Source organism: Rhinoraja longicauda, chromosome 4, assembly GCF_053455715.1.
Source record: "Rhinoraja longicauda isolate Sanriku21f chromosome 4, sRhiLon1.1, whole genome shotgun sequence".
In the NCBI taxonomy this organism is placed as follows: Eukaryota; Metazoa; Chordata; class Chondrichthyes; order Rajiformes; family Arhynchobatidae; genus Rhinoraja; species Rhinoraja longicauda.
The window spans coordinates 22,345,269-22,366,711 of NC_135956.1; the positions used below are offsets into that span (position 1 = coordinate 22,345,269).

At 42.8% G+C, this 21,443-nt stretch overlaps 1 protein-coding gene across 5 annotated transcripts in view; it reads right to left on the bottom strand.

The window, feature by feature from the left end:
• The window catches only part of ccdc178 (coiled-coil domain containing 178), a 209,725-nt gene that overhangs the window by 142,808 nt on the left and 45,474 nt on the right, over window positions 1-21,443 (bottom strand). For all 5 annotated transcript variants that reach the window (XM_078397335.1, XM_078397332.1, XM_078397333.1 and 2 more), the window contains 3 exons: window positions 11,958-12,094; window positions 11,701-11,884; window positions 2,486-2,548 (listed from right to left, as the gene is read on the bottom strand). In XM_078397335.1, the coding sequence (XP_078253461.1) occupies window positions 2,486-2,548; window positions 11,701-11,884; window positions 11,958-12,094 (384 nt within the window). The remainder of the gene's footprint in view (window positions 1-2,485; window positions 2,549-11,700; window positions 11,885-11,957; window positions 12,095-21,443) is intronic.

Below are 21,443 nucleotides of genomic sequence, written 5' to 3' on the forward strand. Positions count from 1 at the left end.
ATACTGATTCTAAATCTCCTCATTCTATGTCACCCCTTGCAAGGGAGTGAATATCATTCCTCACCAACAGAGCGACCCCACCCCCTCTGTCCACCTGCCTGTCTTTTCTATATATTGTGTACCCCTGAATATTCAGTTCCCAGCCCTGGTCCTCTTGTAGCCATGTCTCAGTGATTCCCACAACATCATGCTTGCCAATGTCTAACTGAGCCTCAAGCTCATCCACTTTATTTCTTATACTTCGCGCATTTAAATACAACACTTTAATTTCGGTATTCACCTCCCCTCTCACACCGGTCACAATTGGCCCTGACCTTACTCTCTTATCCCTTCTAGAACTTCCCTCCCCATTCATTCGAGAGTCCTTTGCAATTTCTCCTGTATTCGCTTCCCCTTTAACTCAGTCTTCATATTCCCAGTTTGTCAACCCCTCCCCCCCACTACTTAGTTTAAAGCCACACTTGTAGCACTAGCAAACCTACCTGCCAGAATGTTGGTCCCCCTGCTGTTAAGGTGTAACCGGTCCCTTTTGTACAGGTCACCCCTACCCCAGAAGAGATCCCAGTGGTCTAGAAATCTAAATCCCTGCTCCATGCACCAGCACCTCAGCCATACATTCATATCCCCGATATCTCTAATCCTGCCCTCACCAGCACGAGGGACAGGTAGCAGTCCAGAGACAATAGACAATAGACAATAGACAATAGGTGCAGGAGTAGGCCATTCAGCCCTTCGAGCCAGCACCGCCATTCAATGTGATCATGGCTGATCATTCTCAATCAGTACCCCGTTCCTGCCTTCTCCCCATACCACCTGACTCCGCTATCCTTAAGAGCTCTATCTAGCTCTCTCTTGAATGCATTCAGAGAATTGGCCTCCACTGCCTTCTGAGGCAGAGAATTCCACAGGTTTACAACTCTCAGACTGAAAAAGTTTTTCCTCATCTCCGTTCTAAATGGCCTACCCCTTATTCTTAAACTGTGGCCCCTGGTTCTGGACTCCCCCAACATTGGGAACATGTTTCCTGCCTCTAACGTGTCCAACCCCTTAATAATCTTATTTGTTTCGATAAGATCCCCTCTCAATCTTCTAAATTCCAGTGTAGTCTAGTCGCTTCAGTCTTTCAACATATGCCAGTCCCGCCATTCCGGGAATTAACCTAGTAAACCTACGCTGCATGCCCTCAATAGCAAGAATATCCTTCCTCAAATTTGGAGAAGAAAACAGCACACAGTACTCCAGGTGTGGTCTCACTAGGGCCCTGTACAACTGCAGAAGGACCTCTTTGCTCCTATACTCAACTCCTCTTGCTATGAAGGCCAACATTCCATTGGCTTTCTTCACTGCCTGCTGTACCTGCATGCTTCCTTTCAGTGACTGATGCACTAGGACAACCAGATCTAATTGTACGTCCCCTTTTCCTAACGACACCATTCAGATAATAATCTGCCTTCCTATTCTTACCACCAAAGTGGATAACCTCACACTTATCCACATTAAATTGCATCTGCCATGCATCTGCCCACTCACACAACCTGTCCAAGTCACCCTGCAACCTCATAGCATCTTCCTCACAGTTCACATTACCACCCAGCTTTGTATCATTTGCAAATTTGCTAATGGTACTTTTAATCCCTTCATCTAAGTCATTAATGTATATTGTATATAGCTGCGGTCCCAGCACCGAGCCTTGCGGTACCCCACTAGTCACTGCCTGCCATTCTGAAAGGGACTCATTTATCCCCACTCTTTGCTTTCTGTCTGCCAACCAAATTTCTATCCATGCCAGTACCCTACCCCCAATACCATGTGCTCTAATTTTGCCCACTAACTTCCTATGTGGGACCTTAAGTGTACAATAACTCCAGGAAACGGGCTGAAATCTGCTGTAACTTAAAGTGCATTTTGAGGTAAAGCCCTTCATAAAGAAATTCAGATAATTTATCATCTTAATTGTTTGCAGAAGATTGATAGGACATTGGAAAAGCAGAGATTCTGCTATCCTGCAGAAAATGAAGCTGCACTTACAAACGGAGTTTGTATTCCAACCCTGCATCACACTCAACATGGGGGAAATTGAAATTGTAACTGGTAATCAAGATGAGTGACACAATTATGAATTATTTGATTATCAGATGTCAAATAATCATTGGTAAAATCTTCCAATTCCATTTTGTACTCATATTCTGCAGGGCTGCAGAATAAAAATATGTGCATTGAGAAAATATCTACTTTCAGCACAGTGAACAATAATACTCAAAATGAAGGAGAATTAGAACAATATTTAGAACCTTGAGTTCCTGCATTATTCGAGAGAAGAAACATACTATCTCATCAACAACCCACCCGTTCCATCAATCATCTTCTGCTCCATTTGCGGAAGTGTCTGTGATTCTCATATGAGCCATAAAACCAGAGGAGATGTAAATCATCCTCAATCTCAAGTAACTGCCCAAGAAGGTAACTAGATACCACAGTTCTTTACCTGAAGTTTTGTTCGCTGTATCATTTCACCTTTGATTTTTTTTCTCAGCTTTGCAATCTGATCCTACAATAGAAACAAAACAGATTTAAATTTAGAAACAATCTCGCAAAAATGGAGTAGAATTTGCAACTTTAATTTCTTGAACTTACTGAAGTTGTACACCAAAATTGAATGTATTAACACTGCACTCCCAAGGAGTCAACAACCCCATCTGCAATCCTCGATTTCCAGACTCATAGACCACAATCAGTGAGGATAGATGAGAGAACATCAACGTTAATTCTCAGTATTGGTGCCCTGCAAGCATTCTGAGCCCAATTCTATACTCCCAATACACTCACAGCCACGTAGCAAAGGTCTGCTCTAATTTATCCAAAACCAACCACTTTTAAGCTATGGCCAAGAAAGCATTCTAATACCTCCATTTCCTTAGAAGACTAAAGAAGTGTGGCATCACAAAATGCTGGAGTAACTCAGCGGGTCAGGCAGCATCTCTGGAGAGAAGGAATGGGTGACGTTTCGGGTCGAGACCCTTCTTCAGACTGAAACATCCGACCGGAAGCATCACCCATTCCTTCTCTCCAGAGATGCTGCCTGACCCGCTGAGTTACTCCAACGGTTTGTGATACCTTCGATTTGTACCAGCATCTGCAGTTATTTTCCTACACAAAGATGTTTGTCATGTCACCAAACAACTTTTACCAACTTCTTCAGCTGCACCATAGAAAGCATCCGGTTGTATTGTGATCACTAGAGCCAGGATTTTACCATAAATGCCATAAGTGCCTTTTCATGCCTTTTTTGATGATTTCAGCAAGATAATGCCTTTTTCATAATCGAGTGCCTAAATCAACCTTTTTTTGGCGTGTTAACATAACTTACAAGAAAATTTCCACCACCGGGGCGAAACCGGGGGCGCCAGCGTCGGTCATTCATTCGTGGGTAGTGGACGAGGCCCCAGTCTTTTGCAGTCAGGCTATAAGTGGGTGTTAAGTGGTGATTGTTGAGGGGTGGGTGGGGAAGGATCCAGTCTTTTCAAACTGAAGTTAGGCTGTGAGTAGGTGTGAAGTGTTGGTCGGGGAGGGGGTATCAGGGATAGGTTTCTGTTTATCAAACCTGCAGTAGAACTCGTTTGGGTTGTTGGTCAGCTGATGATTGTTCAAGGAGTGGGGGGTTTTGCTCTTGTAGCTGGTGATTTCTTGCAAGACCTTCCAAACTGAAGGGGCATTATCTGAAAACTTGCTCCTCAACCTCTCAAAGTAGTAATCTTATCGAAACGTATAAGATTATTAAGGGGTTGGACACATTAGAGGGGACACATCAGGGGGAGTCCAGAACAAGGGGCCACAGTTTAAGAATAAGGGGTAGGCCATTTAGAACTGAGATGAGGAAAAACTTTTTCAGTCAGAGAGTTGTAAATCTGTGGAATTCTCTGCCTCAGAAGGCAGTGGAGGCCAATTCTTTGAATGCATTCAAGGGAGAGCTAGATAGAGCTCTTAAGGATAGCGGAGTCAGGGGGTATGGGGAGAAGGCAGGAACGGGGTACTGATTGAGAATGATCAGCCATGATCACATTGAATTATGTTGACAGCAACTTCAACATTGTTTTGCAGAAAATTAGAGATGAAGTTGCATGCAACAAAATATGGATTTCAATAGACGAGACAACCGATGCTGTGGGGAGATATGTTGCCAATATGCTCATCGGTACATTGGAGGCAGGTCAACCATCAAAGGAGTATTTGTTGACATCAGAAGTATTAGAGAAGTCAAACAGCTCAACTATTGCTCAGTTGTTTACATCTTCACTTGCTGTACTTTGGCCAGAAGATATAAAACACGAGAATGTTCTTCTGTTTATGACTGATGCAGCTCCGTACATGAAAAAAATCTGCTCGAGCTCTTAAAGTTTTATTCCCCAAAATGTTGCATTTGACATGCTCACGGACTCCATAGAATTGCCGAGCACATAGGTAGCTTGTTTCCAAATGTTGATCGCCTAATTTCCAATGTCAAGAAAATCTTCCTCGAAGCAGTTGTTCAAGGAAATGGCACCCGAGATTCCGCTACCTCCTCAACCCGTTTTGACTCGGTGGGGTACATGGCTCTCTGCTGTACTCTACTATGCTGCAAATTTTGAAAAGATAAAATAAATCGTCAACTGTTTTGAAGAAGAATCTGCTGCAGTCAGGATGGTCAGTGAAATCATGCAGAAAAAATCCCTCCACGGCGATCTTGTGTTTATTGCTTCCAATTTTGCAAACTTCCCACAAGCTATCACTTCCCTTGAGAAACGTGGCGAAACATTAGTGAATAACTTGCAGGTTTTCAACAAAGTAACTGACGATATTCGTAAAGTTCCTGGCGATGTAGGTAAAGAAATACAAGGAAAATGTGAGAGAGTGATTTTAGGTAACAAAGATCTTGAAGAAATACAAAACATAGCTAAAGTTCTCAAAGGTAGTTGTTATGCACAAGATATCAACATGAATATGGAGTCTGTAGCTTGTTTCGGATATGCACCAGTGACCTCAGCTGGGGTAGAAAGAGGTTTTTCACAACTGAAGCATATTCTGTCTGACAGACGGCATAGTTTAACACCAGATAATTTGAAAAAAATGCTAGTAATTATGTGCAACCAGGCAACTTTGGTCATTTAATGTAGTATACCTTTATATTATCATTTTTAACCATATTTTAGTGGTGGAAATACATGCCTCTTTATGCCTTTTTTTGTCAATAAATGCCTTTTTCGTGCCTTTTTTGTAATTTTGTTATGCCGATTTGCCTGCCTATTTCAGAGATTTTTAGCGCCTAAACATCATGGCTCTAGTGATCACCATTTGATTTGGCAACAGTTCGACCCAAGGCCACAAGAATTTGCAAAACATTGTGGATGTATCCCAGTCAATCACATAGACCAGCCATCTCAAACCACCCCCAAACCCACCCACCTTGGATCTTGCAGTCCATCCAGGAGTCCAACCCTGAAAGTGACAGCACAAGTGGATAGTGGTAAAGGCATATGGTATTCTTGCTTTCATAAGTCAGGACATTAAGTATAAGAGTCAGGAAGTAATGATGCAGTTTTACAGGACCTTGGTTAGCCCGCATTTGGAGTATTGTGTGCTGTTGTGGTCGCCCCATTAGAGGATGTGGAGGCTTTGGAAAGTGTGACACAAGGGGTTTACGAGAACATTGCCTGTTTTAGGGGGTATGAGCTGCAGGGAGCGGTTGAACAAACTTGGATTGTTTCTCCAGAATGTCAGAAGTTACAGGGAAACCTGATATGGAATATAAAATGATCAGAGGCAGTCAGAACATTTTTTCCAGAATAGGAAACCAAAACCAGACGGCATGGCTTTAATGGCCTGTCCCACTTACGCGATTTTAAGGCGACTGCCGGCGACTAGGCTGTGGCCGAACGTTCGCCGGGGTGTCGCGGACATGTACGTGAGGAGTCTTCAATGAATCGTAGCGGATCTCAGAGCGTCGTGGAAAAATATTCCAGATAGAAATTTCTCGGCAACAGCTAGCTTGTCGCCAGGTATCGCAGCTCATTGCAGGCGCTGTCACATGCTGTCCCCAGGTTTGCTAGGTTGTCGCAGATGCATTTAGAAGCTCGTAATATTAAATTAAGAAAAGGCAATTGAAGATACCAGAAGATAGTTTTGTTTAACCAATTCATTTACCGTCAGGCCATTTGACAAGTAGATTGGAAGTCACAAAAAAAGTTACTTGTATCGACCTGACTCAGCACTGTCGTGGTCATTGTCGTAGGGTAAAAGAAAAATGTCAGCGATCTGCTACGACTTTGATAGTCGCCGGCAGTGGCCTTAAAAATGGCATAACTGGGACAAGACCTTTAAGGTGAAAGGGCAAAGCTTAAAAGAGATGTGCGGGACATGTTTTTTTTAAAACAAAGGGTAGGATATGCAGGGAATGGAGGGATGTGGATTATGTGCAGGCAGATAAGAGTTGTTCTTGGCATCTATATTGTTGGTACCGATATATACAATGATATCTGGCTGCTCATCCTCCCCTTGAGAATATTAACCAATCTTTGGGATGGCACAATGGAGCAGCGGTAGAATTGCTGCCTTCCAGCAGAAACCCAGGTTCGATCCTGACTCGTCCGGGTGTGGACCGTATGGAGCTTGTACGTTCTCCTTGTGACCTAATGGGTATTATCCGGGTGCTCTAGTTTCCTCCCACACGTGCAGGTTTGTAAGGTAATGGTATCCAAAATGGTACATTTGTTGGTGACAGAAATGGCCACAAGGGAACGCTGCGCTCTCTGCCTACCCCCTCTTTCTTAGTAGTCATCCAAAAACCGGCTGCCTCCACCTTTCAATGTGACCACTTCACTGAAACACCAATCTATGATGTTCTCAGCATCTCGAACTGCAGCTCCGTCACCTCCAATGGGACCCCACTACTGGCCACATCTTCCCATCCCCTCCCCTTTCTGAGTTCTGCAGAGACCGTTCCCTCCGTAAATCCCTGGTCCGCTCGTCCCTTCTTACCCAAACCATCCCATCCCTGGGCACTTTCCCCTGCAACCGCAGGAGATGCAACACCTGTCCCTTTACCTCCCCCCTCAACTCCATCCAAGGACCCAAACAGTCTTTCCAGGTGAGACAAAGGTTCACCTGCAACTCCTCCAACCTCATCTATTGCATTTGCTGCTCTAGATGTCAACTTATTTACATCGACGAAACCAAATGCAGGCTCGGCGATCATTTTGCTCAACACCTTCGCTCAGTCCGCCTCAACCAACTTGATCTCCCGGTGGCTGAGCACTTCAACTCCCCCTCCCACTCCCAGTCTGACCTTTCTGTCATGGGCCTCCTCCAGTGCCATAGTGAGGCCCACCGGAAATTGGAGGAACAGCACCTCATATTTCGCTTGGGCAGCTTTCAGCCCAGCGGTATGAACATTGACTTCTCCAACTTTAGATAGTTCCTCTGTCCCTCTCTTCCCCTCCCCCTTCCCAGTTCTCCCTCTATCTTCCTGTCTCCACCTTGGCGGTGGCGCAGCGGTAGAGTTGCTGCCTTACAGCGAATGCAGCGCCGGAGACTCAGGTTCGATCCTGACTATGGGTGCTGTACTGTACGGAGTTTGTACGTTCTCCCCGTGACCTGCGTGGGTTTTCTCCGAGATCTTCGGTTTCCTCCCACACTCCAAAGACGTACAGGTTTGTAGGTTAATTGGCTGAGCAAATGTAAAGAAAATTGTCCCTAGTGGGTGTAGGATAGTGTTAATGTGCGGGGATCGCTGGGCGGAGCGGACCCGGTGGGTCAAAGGGCCTGTTTCTGCACTGTATCTCTAAATCTAAAAAGAAAATCTAAATCTATATCCTTCCTTTGTCCCGTCCACCTGACATCAGTCTGAAGAAGGGTCTCGACCCGAAACGTCACCCATTCCTTCTCTCCTGAGATGCTCCCTGACCTGCTGAGTTACTCCAGCATTTTGTGAAATAAATACCTTTGATTTGTACCAGCATCTGCAGTTATTTTCTTACACTCGATTCAATCAGTTAGGAGCAGCAGCAGAATACACTTCAATAGACAATAGACAATAGGTGCAGGAGTAGGCCATTCAGCCCTTCGAGCCAGCACCGCCATTCAATGCGATCATGGCTGATCACTCTCAATCAGTACCCCGTTCCTGCCTTCTCCCCATACCCCCTCACTCCGCTATCCTTAAGAGCTCTATCCAGCTCTCTCTTGAAAGCATCCAACGAACTGGCCTCCACTGCCTTCTGAGGCGGAGAATTCCACACTTTCACCACTCTCTGACTGAAAAAGTTCTTCCTCATCTCCGTTCTAAATGGCCTATCCCTTATTCTTAAACTGTGGCCCCTTGTTCTGGACTCCCCCAACATTGGGAACATGTTTCCTGCCTCTAATGTGTCCAATCCCCTAATTATCTTATATGTTTCAATAAGATCTCCCCTCATCCTTCTAAATTCCAGTGTATACAAGCCCAATCGCTCCAGCCTTTCAACATACGACAGTCCCGCCATTCCGGGAATTAACCTAGTGAACCTAGGCTGCACGCCCTCCATAGCAAGAATATCCTTCCTCAAATTTGGAGACCAAAACTGCACACAGTACTCCAGGTGCGGTCTCACCAGGGCCCGGTACAACTGCAGAAGGACCTCTTTGCTCCTATACTCAACTCCTCTTGTTATGAAGGCCAACATTCCATTGGCTTTCTTCACTGCCTGCTGTACCTGCACGCTTCCTTTCATTGACTGATGCACTAGGACACCCAGATCTCGTTGAACTCCCCCTCCTCCTAACTTGACACCATTCAGATAATAATCTGCCTTTCTATTCTTATTTCCAAAGTGAATAACCTCACACTTATCTACATTAAACTGCATCTGCCATGTATCCGCCCACTCACACAACCTGTCCAAGTCACCCTGCAGCCTTATTGCATCTTCCTCACAATTCACACTACCCCCCAGCTTAGTATCATCTGCAAATTTGCTAATGGTACTTTTAATCCCTTCGTCTAAGTCATTAATGTATATCGTAAATAGCTGGGGTCCCAGCACCGAACCTTGCGGTACCCCACTGGTCACTGCCTGCCATTCCGAAAGGGACCCATTTATCCCCACTCTTTGCTTTCTGTCTGTCAACCAATTTTCTATCCATGTCAGTACCCTACCCCCAATACCATGTGCCCTAATTTTGCCCACTAATCTCCTATGTGGGACCTTGTCGAAGACTTTCTGAAAGTCGAGGTACACCACATCCACTGACTCTCCCCTGTCAAAGTAAAATCACAGGACCTTTCCCAGATCTACTCTATGCTGCAGGAGAAGCAAACCACATACCCTAACTGTAGTCCTGACTATTGCAAGGCCAAAGAGGAAATTACTTCATCTTACATTTTCACTGCTCATCCTCCTCCCCGAAGACTCTCAGGACGAAACCTCCGAACTTCCGACTCAAACAATGCTCTTGGAACTCAAACACAAAAACTTTTACAATGGCCACTCCACAATAATGCATTAACAATAGAAAGCAGCATTATGGGACCTGGGAAATAGCGCTGTTTTTACTGATTTAGAAATGGGCTTCAGGGAATATGAAGCATACCATCAAACCAATCTGATGGCACTTTCTGCAACAGGAAATGGATTAGTTGAAAATAAAGCTAAATTACTTTTAGGGATTGTTACTGGCCACATTTGTCCATCTCAGATACACCTTTTCATTTGCCCAACTAAACAAGATCCCGTTGTAATCTGAGATAACCATCTTCACAATTCTCTGTGCCATACATTTTAATGTAATTCACAAAATTATTATCCATGCCACTTGTATTTACATCAAAACTGTTAATATAAATAATAAACAGTGGATCCTATTACCAACCCCATGGCACACCACTTTTTACAGGCCGAGAGTTTGAGAAACAATTCTCCACCGCATCCTTCAATCTCCTTTGTTCAAGGCAATTTTGTATCCCATTTGCCAGCTCATCCAGGATCCTATGTGATCTAACTTTGCAGACCAGCCTGCTGTGCAATACCATGTCAAAGGCCTTGCTCAATGCCATGTGGACAACATTTACTGCACTGTCCTCATCAACCCCTTCAGAACAATAAACTAAACTGAAACCAAGGGGATATATGCCAAAAGCAGGATTACTTCCAGGGAGATACCATTTAAATAATTATTTTTTTAAAACTCCATGTTTGAAAAGTGAAATAAAAACAGAACATTCTGAAATAAATATAGAACATATTGGACATACTTTCATCAAACACTGTGATGAAAAGTCTTCAACCTGAAATGCAAACTTTCCTTTTTTCTTTACGCAGACCTCCCAACCTCTCCTCTCTCCCCACCCCCCGCCATCCCCCTCTACTCCCCCCCACCCCCCTAACCCCCACCCTCCCCCACCTCCTTACTCCCCCCCTCACCTACTCCCCCCACCCCACCCCTCCACCAATCTGCCCTTTCCCCCCAAATCCACTCCCCCACCCCTCCCTCCTACCCCCACACCCCCTCTCCCCACCCCTCCCCCTTACTCCCTACTCCCCTCACCCCTCCTGCCCCCACCTTTCCCCCCTAATCCACTCCCCCACCCCTCCTCCCCATTACCCTCCGAACCCCACTCTCCCCCTCCCTTCCTCCACCCCCCTGACCCCCACTCCATCCTCCCACTCCACTGCCCCCATCCCCCGCACCCCAACCCACCCCCCCCCCCCCCATCCCCTCTCAATATCAACGGGCCTCAAGCTCCGCAGCGATGCCGGACGAGCGGTGATGCAAGGCGAGTACAGCGGTGAGGCGAGGCCGGGCCAGTGGCGAGGCAAGACCAGCGGCGAGGCGAGCGGCGGGGCGCGATGAATACAGCGGCAAGGTGAGGCGAATACAGCGGCGAGGCGAGGCCGGGGTGAGCGGCGAAGCGAGGCGAGTACAGCGGCGAGAGGCGAGGCTAGCGGCAAGGCGAGGCCAGGCCAGCTGCGAGGCGAGTACAGCGGCGAGGCGAGGCGAGTACAGCGGCGAGGCGAGGCGAGTACAGCGGCGAGGCGAGGCAGGACTAGCGGCGAGGCGAGGCGAGCAGCAGGGCGAGGTGAGTACAGCGGCGAGGCCGGGCTAGGCTAGCGGCGAGGCAAGGCCGGGCGAGTGGCGAGGTGAGTACAGCGGCGAGGCATGTGTTTTGCGGAAAAATGTGAGGCGAAATCAGAATGGCAGAAATGAAAAAAGAAAGCGGAAACTTTCCGTCAAATACAGAAGGGTTGGGAGGTCTGTTTGCGGATTTCTTCAGACTTTAGTAGTTTTCACTTTTTCTATTATTTAACTGAATTGTACACATTATTTCTTTAATTTTTGCTACACATTAAATATCATGTGTGAGACTTTGTCCCGCCCACACCTCTTTTCTAGTTTTCTCCTCTCCACTCCAATCAGCCGGAAAAAATCCCAACCCTTCTGTTGATTTTATCCACAGGTGCTGCCTGAACCACTGAGTTCCTCTAGCACTTTTATATTTTGCTTATTAATACATCAGAGTTGAGCTCAGTTGCAAAGAAACAAAAGTTTTGCCATTATGAGATTTTGCTTTTTCATAACAATGTTTAATATATTTTAATAATTAGTTTCTACTCTTGGATTGCAAACCATTGTCAAAATGAGTTAACTGAAACTAAAATGTTCTTAAGATTTGCAATTGTATTAATCACTAACCCTCATTTCCGCTTCCTGATCAGATATTGTCTTTTTCAATGTTGCCAGCTTTGTTCTCAATGCAGTTAGCGTTTTCTCCACTTGGGAGAGCTGTTTCTTCATGCTAGCTAGTTTGGCAGTTTTAATTTTTAGAGCTTCTTGCACCTGCCGCATTTCTTTCTTCATTTTATTTTTTTCCTGGCGACTTTAACAGAAACCCTTGTTAATTTTTAAATAATTCAAAATGATAGTCAAATAAAATTCAAATTTTCACCTACCTTTCTTTAATGAAGCTGTTCAACATTTCAATCTCCTTTTCAAATTCTGTATTTCCATTTTCAAAATTCGCAAACTCATTCAATCTTCTGTCTAATTCTTTTCGTTCCTTTGATAACTTATTGTTGCCAATTCGCATCTACATATACGAACATAAAAGTTCAAGTTACTAAAAGTCATAGCAAAGAATACTACCAGCACAGGAATATGTACTACATTCACCCCAAAGTATACAAAAATATAGTTTTACAAACCAAGTTCCACTATTAACAGAAAATTTCCCATTTTGACACACACAGAAACTGTTCAAATGTCAGTTTTTGTAGCCAAAATATTGGACAGCAGCGATTTTTTTTTTTAAATGCCTTTGAATATAAAAGAAAATTACATTCATATTGTATGGTACACTGCCATTCTTATAGATTATTCCAAGGAATATTGTTTTATAGTTTTGACAGGCGAATAAAGTATGATTATGATTGGGATTGTGATTGTGATCTGAATTTGAATTCTTTACAGTTTGAGCAGAAGGGGAGACAATGATATTCCATAGGTAATGATAGATTGAAGAAATATATTAATGGTCGTCAATGTGGAAATCTCACATATTTTAACCAACGTGTAAAACATTAAAAATGACTTTCTCTCTATTCCTGCACTCAAGTCTCATAAATATTGTGAAAGGACAAATCCAGAGTAGAGAACCTTGGGGAAAACACTAACCACATCTTAAACTCATGAGAATACCCCAAAGTTGTGTCTCCCATTTCCATTGAATCAATTCTCTATCCAGCTATTCTCCTGGTGAACTTTGTCAAATTCTTTCCAGAAGTCACCCCAAAAAATATGCGTAGACTGTCTCATCATCACAGAAATCAGAAGGCTCATTATTGCCAACTTACCTTTTACAAATTAACGTTGTCTCTCTCTGATCAACTTCTTTCTGTCTGTCCTAATTCTCAGGCACTTAGTACCCAATAACAATAGGCAGTAACCTCCACAGCCTGCGGATATACAGGAATATAAAACTTCCTAGTTCTGCTTCATAAATGATAGAGTAACACTAATAATTTTGCAATTTTGAAAAATTAGATTTCAAATTAGATTTCAACAACTTCATTACTTGCTTCTACTAATGCCCTTATGCCACACATTGACATTGAATCGTGTTTCATTTTAAACTAATTCTGAAAAAAACCGATCCACAGTGTTCAAATGCAACACTATGCATGTTAAACTCTACTTCTTATATTAAATGTTACTGATTTCAGACCCAGGGTGCAGGGTGACCATGACCAAGGACAGATTTCTACCTGATGTTATTTTTAAATTCTCACACAGGTGATTAAAATATCTTTCTTGGGTTTGCAGTTTACTTTACTGTTTGACTGAAATTTCCTGCATGTTTCTATCAAATGAACCAAAATAAAATTAGGGAGACTGTACTATTAGCCTATTTCTAACATCCCCCCGGTACATGGGCCTTGCTGTTAGTCTAACATCGGTAGTGGGGAAAATGCTAGAGTCAATTATTAAAGATGGGATCGCAGCACATTTGGAAAGTGGTGAAATCATTGGACAAAGTCAGCATGGATTTATGAAAGGTAAATCATGTCTGACGAATCTTATAGAATTTTTCGAGGATGTAACTAGTAGAGTGGATAAGGGAGAACCAGTGGATGTGTTATATCTGGACTTCCAGAAGGCTTTCGACAAGGTCTCACATAAGAGATTAGTATGCAAACTTAAAGCACACGGTATTGTGGGTTCAGTATTGATGTGGATAGAGAACTGGCTGGCAGACTGGAAGCAAAGAGTAGGAATAAACGGGTCCTTTTCAGAATGGCAGGCAGTGACTAGTGGTGTACCGCAAGGCTCAGTGCTGGGACCCCAGCTATTTACAATATATATCAATGATTTGGACAAGGGAATTGAATACAACATCTCCAAGTTTGCGGATGACACGAAGCTGGGGGGCAGTGTTAGCTGTGAGGAGGATGTTAGGAGGCGGCAACGTGACTTGGATAGGTTAGGTGAGTGGGCAAAGGCATGGCAGATGCAATATAATGTGGATAAATGTGAGGTTATCCACTTTGGTGGCAAGAACAGGAAAGCAGACTATTATCTGAATGGTGGCCGATTAGGAGAAGGGGAGATGCAACGAAACCTGGGTGTCGTGGTACACCAGTCATTGAAAGTAGGCATGCAGGTGCAGCAGGCAGTGAATAAAGCGAATGGTATGTTTGCATTCATAGCGAGGGGATTTGAGTATAGGAGCAGGGAGGTTCTGCTGCAGTTGTACAGGGCATTGGTGAGACCACACCTGGAGTATTGCGTACAGTTTTGGTCTCCTAATCTGAGGAAAGATTAATCTGGCACCACGGGAGAAGAATGAGGAGGAGATAAGACTTTGCCTTCCATCACAGTGAGGGTGTGCCTAGAGCAATCACTGTGATGGCTGTTTTATGTAAAAAAAAAATTATCTGTGTGTCTTGTGCTCTTTAATGTCTACTGCCGGACCCTGACGTGAGAGGACGCTGGCGTTGAGTATTCGCCGCTTTTCCGTCAGGATAGTTTGTCTGTTTGTTTCTATGTTAATTGTTTTTGTAAAGCGCTTTGAGCATGTGATAAGGCGCTATATAAAATAAATGGATTATTATTATTATATTATTCTTGCCATAGAGGGAGTACAGAGAAGGTTCACCAGATTGATTCCTGGGATGGCAGGACTTTCATATGAAGAAAGACTGGATAGACTCGGTTTGTACTCGCTGGAATTTAGAAGATTGAGGGGGGATCTCCTAGAAACGTACAAAATTCTTAAGGGGTTGGACAGGCTAGATGCAGGAAGATTGTTCCCGATGTTGGGGAAGTCCAGAACAAGGGGTCACAGTTTAAGGATAAGGGGGAAGTCTTTTAGGACCGAGATGAGAAAGTTTTTTTTCACACAGAGTGGTGAATCTGTGGAATTCTCTGCCACAGAAGGTAGTTGAGGCCAGTTCATTGGCTATATTTAAGAGGGAGTTAGATGTGGCCCTTGTGGCTAAAGGGATCAGGGGGTATGGAAAGAAGGCAGGTATGGGATACTGAGTTGGATGATCAGCCATGATCATATTGAATGGCGGTGCAGGCGAAGGGCCGAATGGCCTATTCCTGCACCTAATTTCTATGTTTCTATGTTTCTACATAAACAAGAGACTTAATGACAGAAAGGGGAAAAGCTCTTTAATTCCTTTATAACATGCTAAGACAATATTTGTCTTCAGTGCACAAAACGAGAAGCATCGTCTTTCTGTAAACTGCACCTAGATGGAAGGAGCAGATCAAGTTGCCCAAGTAGTATATACACAAAAAAAAGAGAATATAACAGATTCCAAGTTGTTATCACAAGTGATGAATAAAGGGCAAGTAAAAAAAAGGGAATTAAGAGAAGCAAAGAGAGAGCATAGGAAAAGATTGGCAACAAACAAAAATGAAAATTTAAAAAAATTCTCTAAGTATGTGAGCAGGAAAAGGATCATACAAGGAGAGGTGGAGCCAATCAGATAACAAAATGGAAAAAAGATTCATATAGGCAGTGGCCAACTGCTAATGTGGTTCTGACCAAGGAAGATAATGTTGTTGGAATTGCAATAAAAGAAAATGTAGTTGATATTGTGGATGAACTGAAAGTTAATGAAGATCTGGTGGAAGAAAGGCTGGCTACATTTAAAGTGAATGAAATGCCTTTCCTGATGGGTGCATACTATCTTGCTGAAGAAAGGGAGGACATTTCTGAGGACAGGCGAAAGTCAGTCAAAGATCTATATATTCCATGCTGGCACTCCAGATCTTGAAAAATGCAAATGTTGCACTCTAGTTCAGAATGCAGGGATAAAGCAAGTAACTACAGACCTATCAGTTTAAGATTGGAAATGGGGAAAGTTCAACTAAAAGATAATTAGAAACAGAATTCCATGGACAATGCAATGGTGACCACTAGGAGCTGGAGTGGAATAACTCAGAAGAAAACGCTCCACGCAAGCACCATATGCTCCTCGTGCAAACCTCCCATTAAAACCATTAGATTAGGCTAATGCTGCATTTTCACCAGCATGCAAACTCATCTTTGCATCCAGCATTTCTTTCTCAATCATGCTAACTTAATATCATCCAGCACACGACCTAAAGAACATTTACTGATAGGTTGAGATGATGTCTTGTACTCTCCAGATGTTTTCTAAATTTCCACCCATCTCCTTGTGACACTCTCTTTCAACTATCCTTTCTGCTCCACATTTAACTTCATCATTCTACTCCCCCCAAAATGATATAATTCTGGGAGCCACCAAATGTGCACCAATAATTCTGGGAATTCTTCAAAGGAAATATGATTAAAAAATTTCCGGTTCAGATTCAAGTTGTCATTATGAGAGGTTATAACAAATTCAAATCCTTTAAATAAATATTAATTCCCACCATTTTAATTCTGTTTTTACTCACAGAGACTGTCATTTTGTATTCAAACTCCCATACAAAGCTATTCAAGTGATTGCGGCAGCAGACATCACTCATGCAAGTCACAGTGCAATGATTGTCAGGAGTCATTGCTTCTGATCAGTCTTAAAACTAATTCAGAGCTATCCAAGCTTGGGAAACTCACTATCGCTAATTGTTATTGATTTGCATGCTGAAACACAGCTTTGTGTTCCCTAAAATATCAAGTTCACTTAATTGGATGGGAATCAGACCATAACCAACTGCTGTCATTGTGACCAGTCAAGGGAAACTATTGCAAAAATATCCCATGATAAGAGGATTCTAAAGAGTTATTAAATTGCTGTATATTTCCTTTGGGATGCAAACTCTCCTGACATCCAACTCTATAGTAACAGATTCACCATTAATCACGCACTCACAATTAAAAACACTATATTAGGCTTGCCGATGACTCAATATTGTACATTAGGGCCAATCAATTAACTTTCTCCTCTCACCAGAAACTATACAAGGCATTCAGATACATGCGGTAATAACTTTCCAACCAGCTCAGTGAATGGTTGGAAGATCACGAAAAGAAATGCCCATTTTCCCAACATGCATTCCCAGCACCTGAGGGGAAATCACTCTTATGGTGCAAGTGGATGGAATCTACTGTGCCCCCCATAATGTTTGGGACAAAGACCTATCATTTATTTATTTGCCTCTGTATTCCGCAATTTGAGATTTGTAATAGAATGTCATGTGGTTAAAGTGCACATTGTCAGATTTTAATAATGGCCATTTTTATACATTTTGGTTTCACCATGTAGAAATTACAGCAGTGTTTATACATAGTTCCCCCCCCCCCCCCCCCCCCCCCATTTCAGGGCACCATAACATTTGGGACACAGCAATGTCATGTAAATTAAAGTAGTCATGTTTAGTATTTTGTTGCATATCCTTTGCATGCAATGACTGCTAGAAGTCTGCGATTCTTGGACATCACCAGTTGCTGGGTGTCTTCTCTGGTGATGCTCTGCCAGGTCTGTATTGCAGCCATCTTTAGCTTATGCTTGTTTTGGGGGCTAGTCCCCTTCAGTTTTCTCTTCAGCATATAAAAGGCATGCTCAATTGGGTTCAGATCGAATGATTGACTTGGCCACTCAAGAATTGACCATTTTTTTGCTTTGAAAAACTCCTTTGTTGCTTTAACAGTATGTTTGGGATCATTGTCTTACTGAATAATGAACCACCAGCCAATAGGTTTTGAGGCACCTGTTTGAACTTGAGCATGAACTTGAGGATGTGTTTATACACTTCAGAATTCATTATGCTACTACCATCAGCAGTTGAATCATCAATGAAGATAAGTGAGCCAGTACCTTCAGCAGCCATACATGCCCAGGCCATAACACCCCCTCCACTATGTTTCACAGATGAGGTGGTATGCTTTGGATCTTGAGCAGTTCCTTCTCTCCTCCATAGTTTGCACTTGCCATCACTCTGATACAAGTTAATCTTCGTCTCATCTGTCCACAAGACCTTTTTCCAGAACTGTGGTTGCTCTTTTAAGTACTTCTTGGCAAACTGTAACCCGGCCATCTTATGTTTGCGGCTAACCAGCGGTTTGCATTTTGCAGTGTAGCCTCTGTATTTCTGTTCATGTAGTCTTCTGCGGACAGTGGTCATTGACAAATCCACACCTTCGAGCCAGCACCACCATTCATTGTGATCATGGCTGATCATCTACAATCAGTAATTTGTGCCTGCCTTCTCCCCCTTATCCCTTGATTACACAAGCCCCTAGAGCCCTATCTAACTCTCTTTTAAATTCATGCAATGAATTGGCTTCCACTGCCTTCTGTGGCAGAGAATTCCAACAAATTCACAACTCTGGGTGAAAAAGTTTCTTCTCACAGTTTTAAATGGCCTCCCCTTTATTCTTAGACCATGTCCCCTGGTTCTGAATATTGTACACAGTTTATCTCTCCCCGATTAATTAATGCAGAGTAGGTTCACCACTTTGATTTCTGAGCTGTCGGATTTGTCACATGAAGAGAGGTTAAGCAGACTGGGCCTACGTTCTCTCGGGTTTAGTAAAGAGGGAGATGATCTCATTGAAATGACAAAACCATCCAACCTTAAATCAGCCTGCTATGTCTTTGCAGCATTCTCTCTTTGCAAGTGTATCCTTCTGAGCTTCAAAGTTTGAGCTTTGAAAATCTTGGAATTTAAAATTAATGTTTTAGATGTGATTGTCAAATCCCACTGACCAGCAAACTCAAGCCATTGATCCAAAATAATATGCCTTACCTGCTGTTTGATGTCATCTGTAGGAAATCTAGGCCTGGCTCTGTGAGGTTGCTGTTGTTTGGTTTCCCTTTATGTCCATCTGCTTCCGACATGTTTTATGATTCCTTTAATAGGGTCATTGTCCTATTTAACAAGCCGATGCCTAAGAATTGAAATTGCTCCTGTATTGGCTGAGAAATCTGGGCTTTAATTATATAGCATACAAAAGCACTATTCTTCCACGATCCTCTGATTTTTGTGCTAACATCTGTTGTACAGATCATTTGAATGCAGTAAGTAGCGGCAACGATTGTGTGTCAATTCACCAAAACACACAGAATTACATAAAATAGTCGGGTATTTGCAGTTCTTCTTTTTTTTTCCTGCTTAAATTTTTTTTTCAAATCTCTATTTCAGTTTCTTTTGTGTACCTAACTCTGTGGATGGATTGAATCACAGATGTCAAAATTTCTTCAGCAAGGTGTTCAGTTACAGTGCCCTCCATAATGTTAGGGACAAAGACCCATCATTTATTTATTTGCCTCTGTACTCCACAATTTGAGATTTGTAATTAAAAAATCACATGCGGTTAAAGTGCACATTGTCACATTTTATTAAAGGGTATTTTTATATATTTAGGTTTCATCATGTTGAAATTACAGCTGTGTTGATACATAGTCCCCCCCATTTCAGGGCACCATAATGTTTGGGACACATGGCTTCACAGGTGTTTGTAATTACTCAGGTGCATTTAAATGCCTCCTTAATGCAGGTATAAGAGAGTTCTCCACACCTAGTCTTTCCTCCAGTCTTTTCATCACCTTTGGAAACTTTTATTGCTGTTTATCAACATGATGACCAAAGTTGTGCCAATGAAAGTCAAATAAATCATTATGAGACTGAGAAACAAGACTAAAATTGTTAGAGACATCAGCCAAACCTTAGGCTTACCAAATCAACTGTTTGGAACATCATTAAGAAGAAAGAGAGCATTGGTGAGCTTACTAATTGCAAAGGGACTGCAAGGAAGACCTCCACAGCTGATGACAGAAGAATTATGTCTATAATAAAGAAAAATCCCCAAACACCTGTCCGACAGATCAGAAATACTCTTCAGGAATTAGCAATTGTATGGGGTCGGTCCTTGACATATTAACCTATCTTTACAACTCGCCCTGAGAAACAGTGATCAATAAGATTTTTTTTTTAAACACAAAATGAATTACAAAAGCAAATTGCTGGAAATACATAGTGCATTGATCATCACCTGAAAGTGAAATATAAACAGAAACTGCTGAAACTCCCATTAGATCAGGCTGCAATTATAAAGAGTGGCTATTAATATTGAACATTGATGATCCTTTCATCCAAGTTGGAAAAAGTTAGAGATAAACAAATAATTAGATTGAAAAAAAGAGGGGTAGAATGAAAGGTAAGGTCAAGATAGGATGGAAAGCTGGAAAAATTACATGATAAATAGTAGTGAAGATGAAGGGCAGAGAAGTAACAAAAATGTTTGATAAGGGCAGAGCCGTAGACTGCCTATCTGGATTTCAGCAAGGCATATGATAAGATTCCGCATGGTAGGCTGCTCTGGAAAGTTAGATCGCCTGAAACCAGGGAGAGCAAGCCGCCTGGATAAAGGATTGGCTTCATGGAAGGAAGCAGAGGAAGATTGTTTTACAGACTGGAGGCATGTGGCAAGTGGTGTGTCTCAGGGATCATTGCTGTTTGTGGTTAATATCAACAATTTGGATGAGAATGTAGAAGGTACAATTAGCAAGTTTGCAAATGGCACTAAATGGGGCAATACCGTAGATAGCAAAGATGAATATCAAAAATATTGATCAGTTGGGCAAGTGGGCTCAGGAATGGTTAATGTAGTTTATTGTAGATAAGTGTCACTTTGGGAAGTCAAACCAAGGCAGGACCATCACAGTGAATGGAAGGGCCCTGGGGAGTGTTGTAGAGCAGAGCAATCTAGGAATGCAGTTAAATAGTTCTCTAAAAGTGGCGTTATTGGTAGATATGGTGATCAAGGCTTTTGGTACAATGACCTTCATCTGTCAGGGTATTTGAATACAGAAGTTAGGATGTTATGTTACAGTTGTACAAGACATTGGAGAGGCCCCATTTGTAGTATTGTGTTCAGTTTTGGAGACCCTGCTATAGGAAGTATGTTGGAGGGAGGAAGAATGAATGAGATCATATGCAGGAAATGAAAGAAGCCTTATTGTGAGTCCTTAAAAAAAATGGTGAGTTTGGACGGCACGGTGGTGCAGCGGGAGAGTTGCTGTTTTACAGCGTTTACAGCATCAGAGACCCGGGTTCTATCCCGACTATGGGTGCTACATATGAGTTTGTACATTCTCCCATGACCATGTGGGTTTCCTCCAAGATCTTTGGTTGCCACCCACACTCCGAAGTATAGGTTTGTAGGTTAATTGACTTGGTATAAATGTAAATTGTCCCAAGGATAGTGTTAATGTACGGGGATCGCTGGTCAGTGCGGACCGGTGGGCCGAAGGGCATGTTTCGACACTGTATCTCGAAACTAAACTAAACTGTAGTAGGTTGCATCATCAGAACAGCCAAACTGGAAGAAAGTAGTGCAGTTCTTCTTGTGCCACAAAATGTAATGTAAGCTGTGGGAGGAAGAGGGCTTTTCGTAGATCCTGGTCACTTACCAAATGCTTAAAGAAAAAAAATAGAAAATTCAAAGAAGGGAAAGAAAG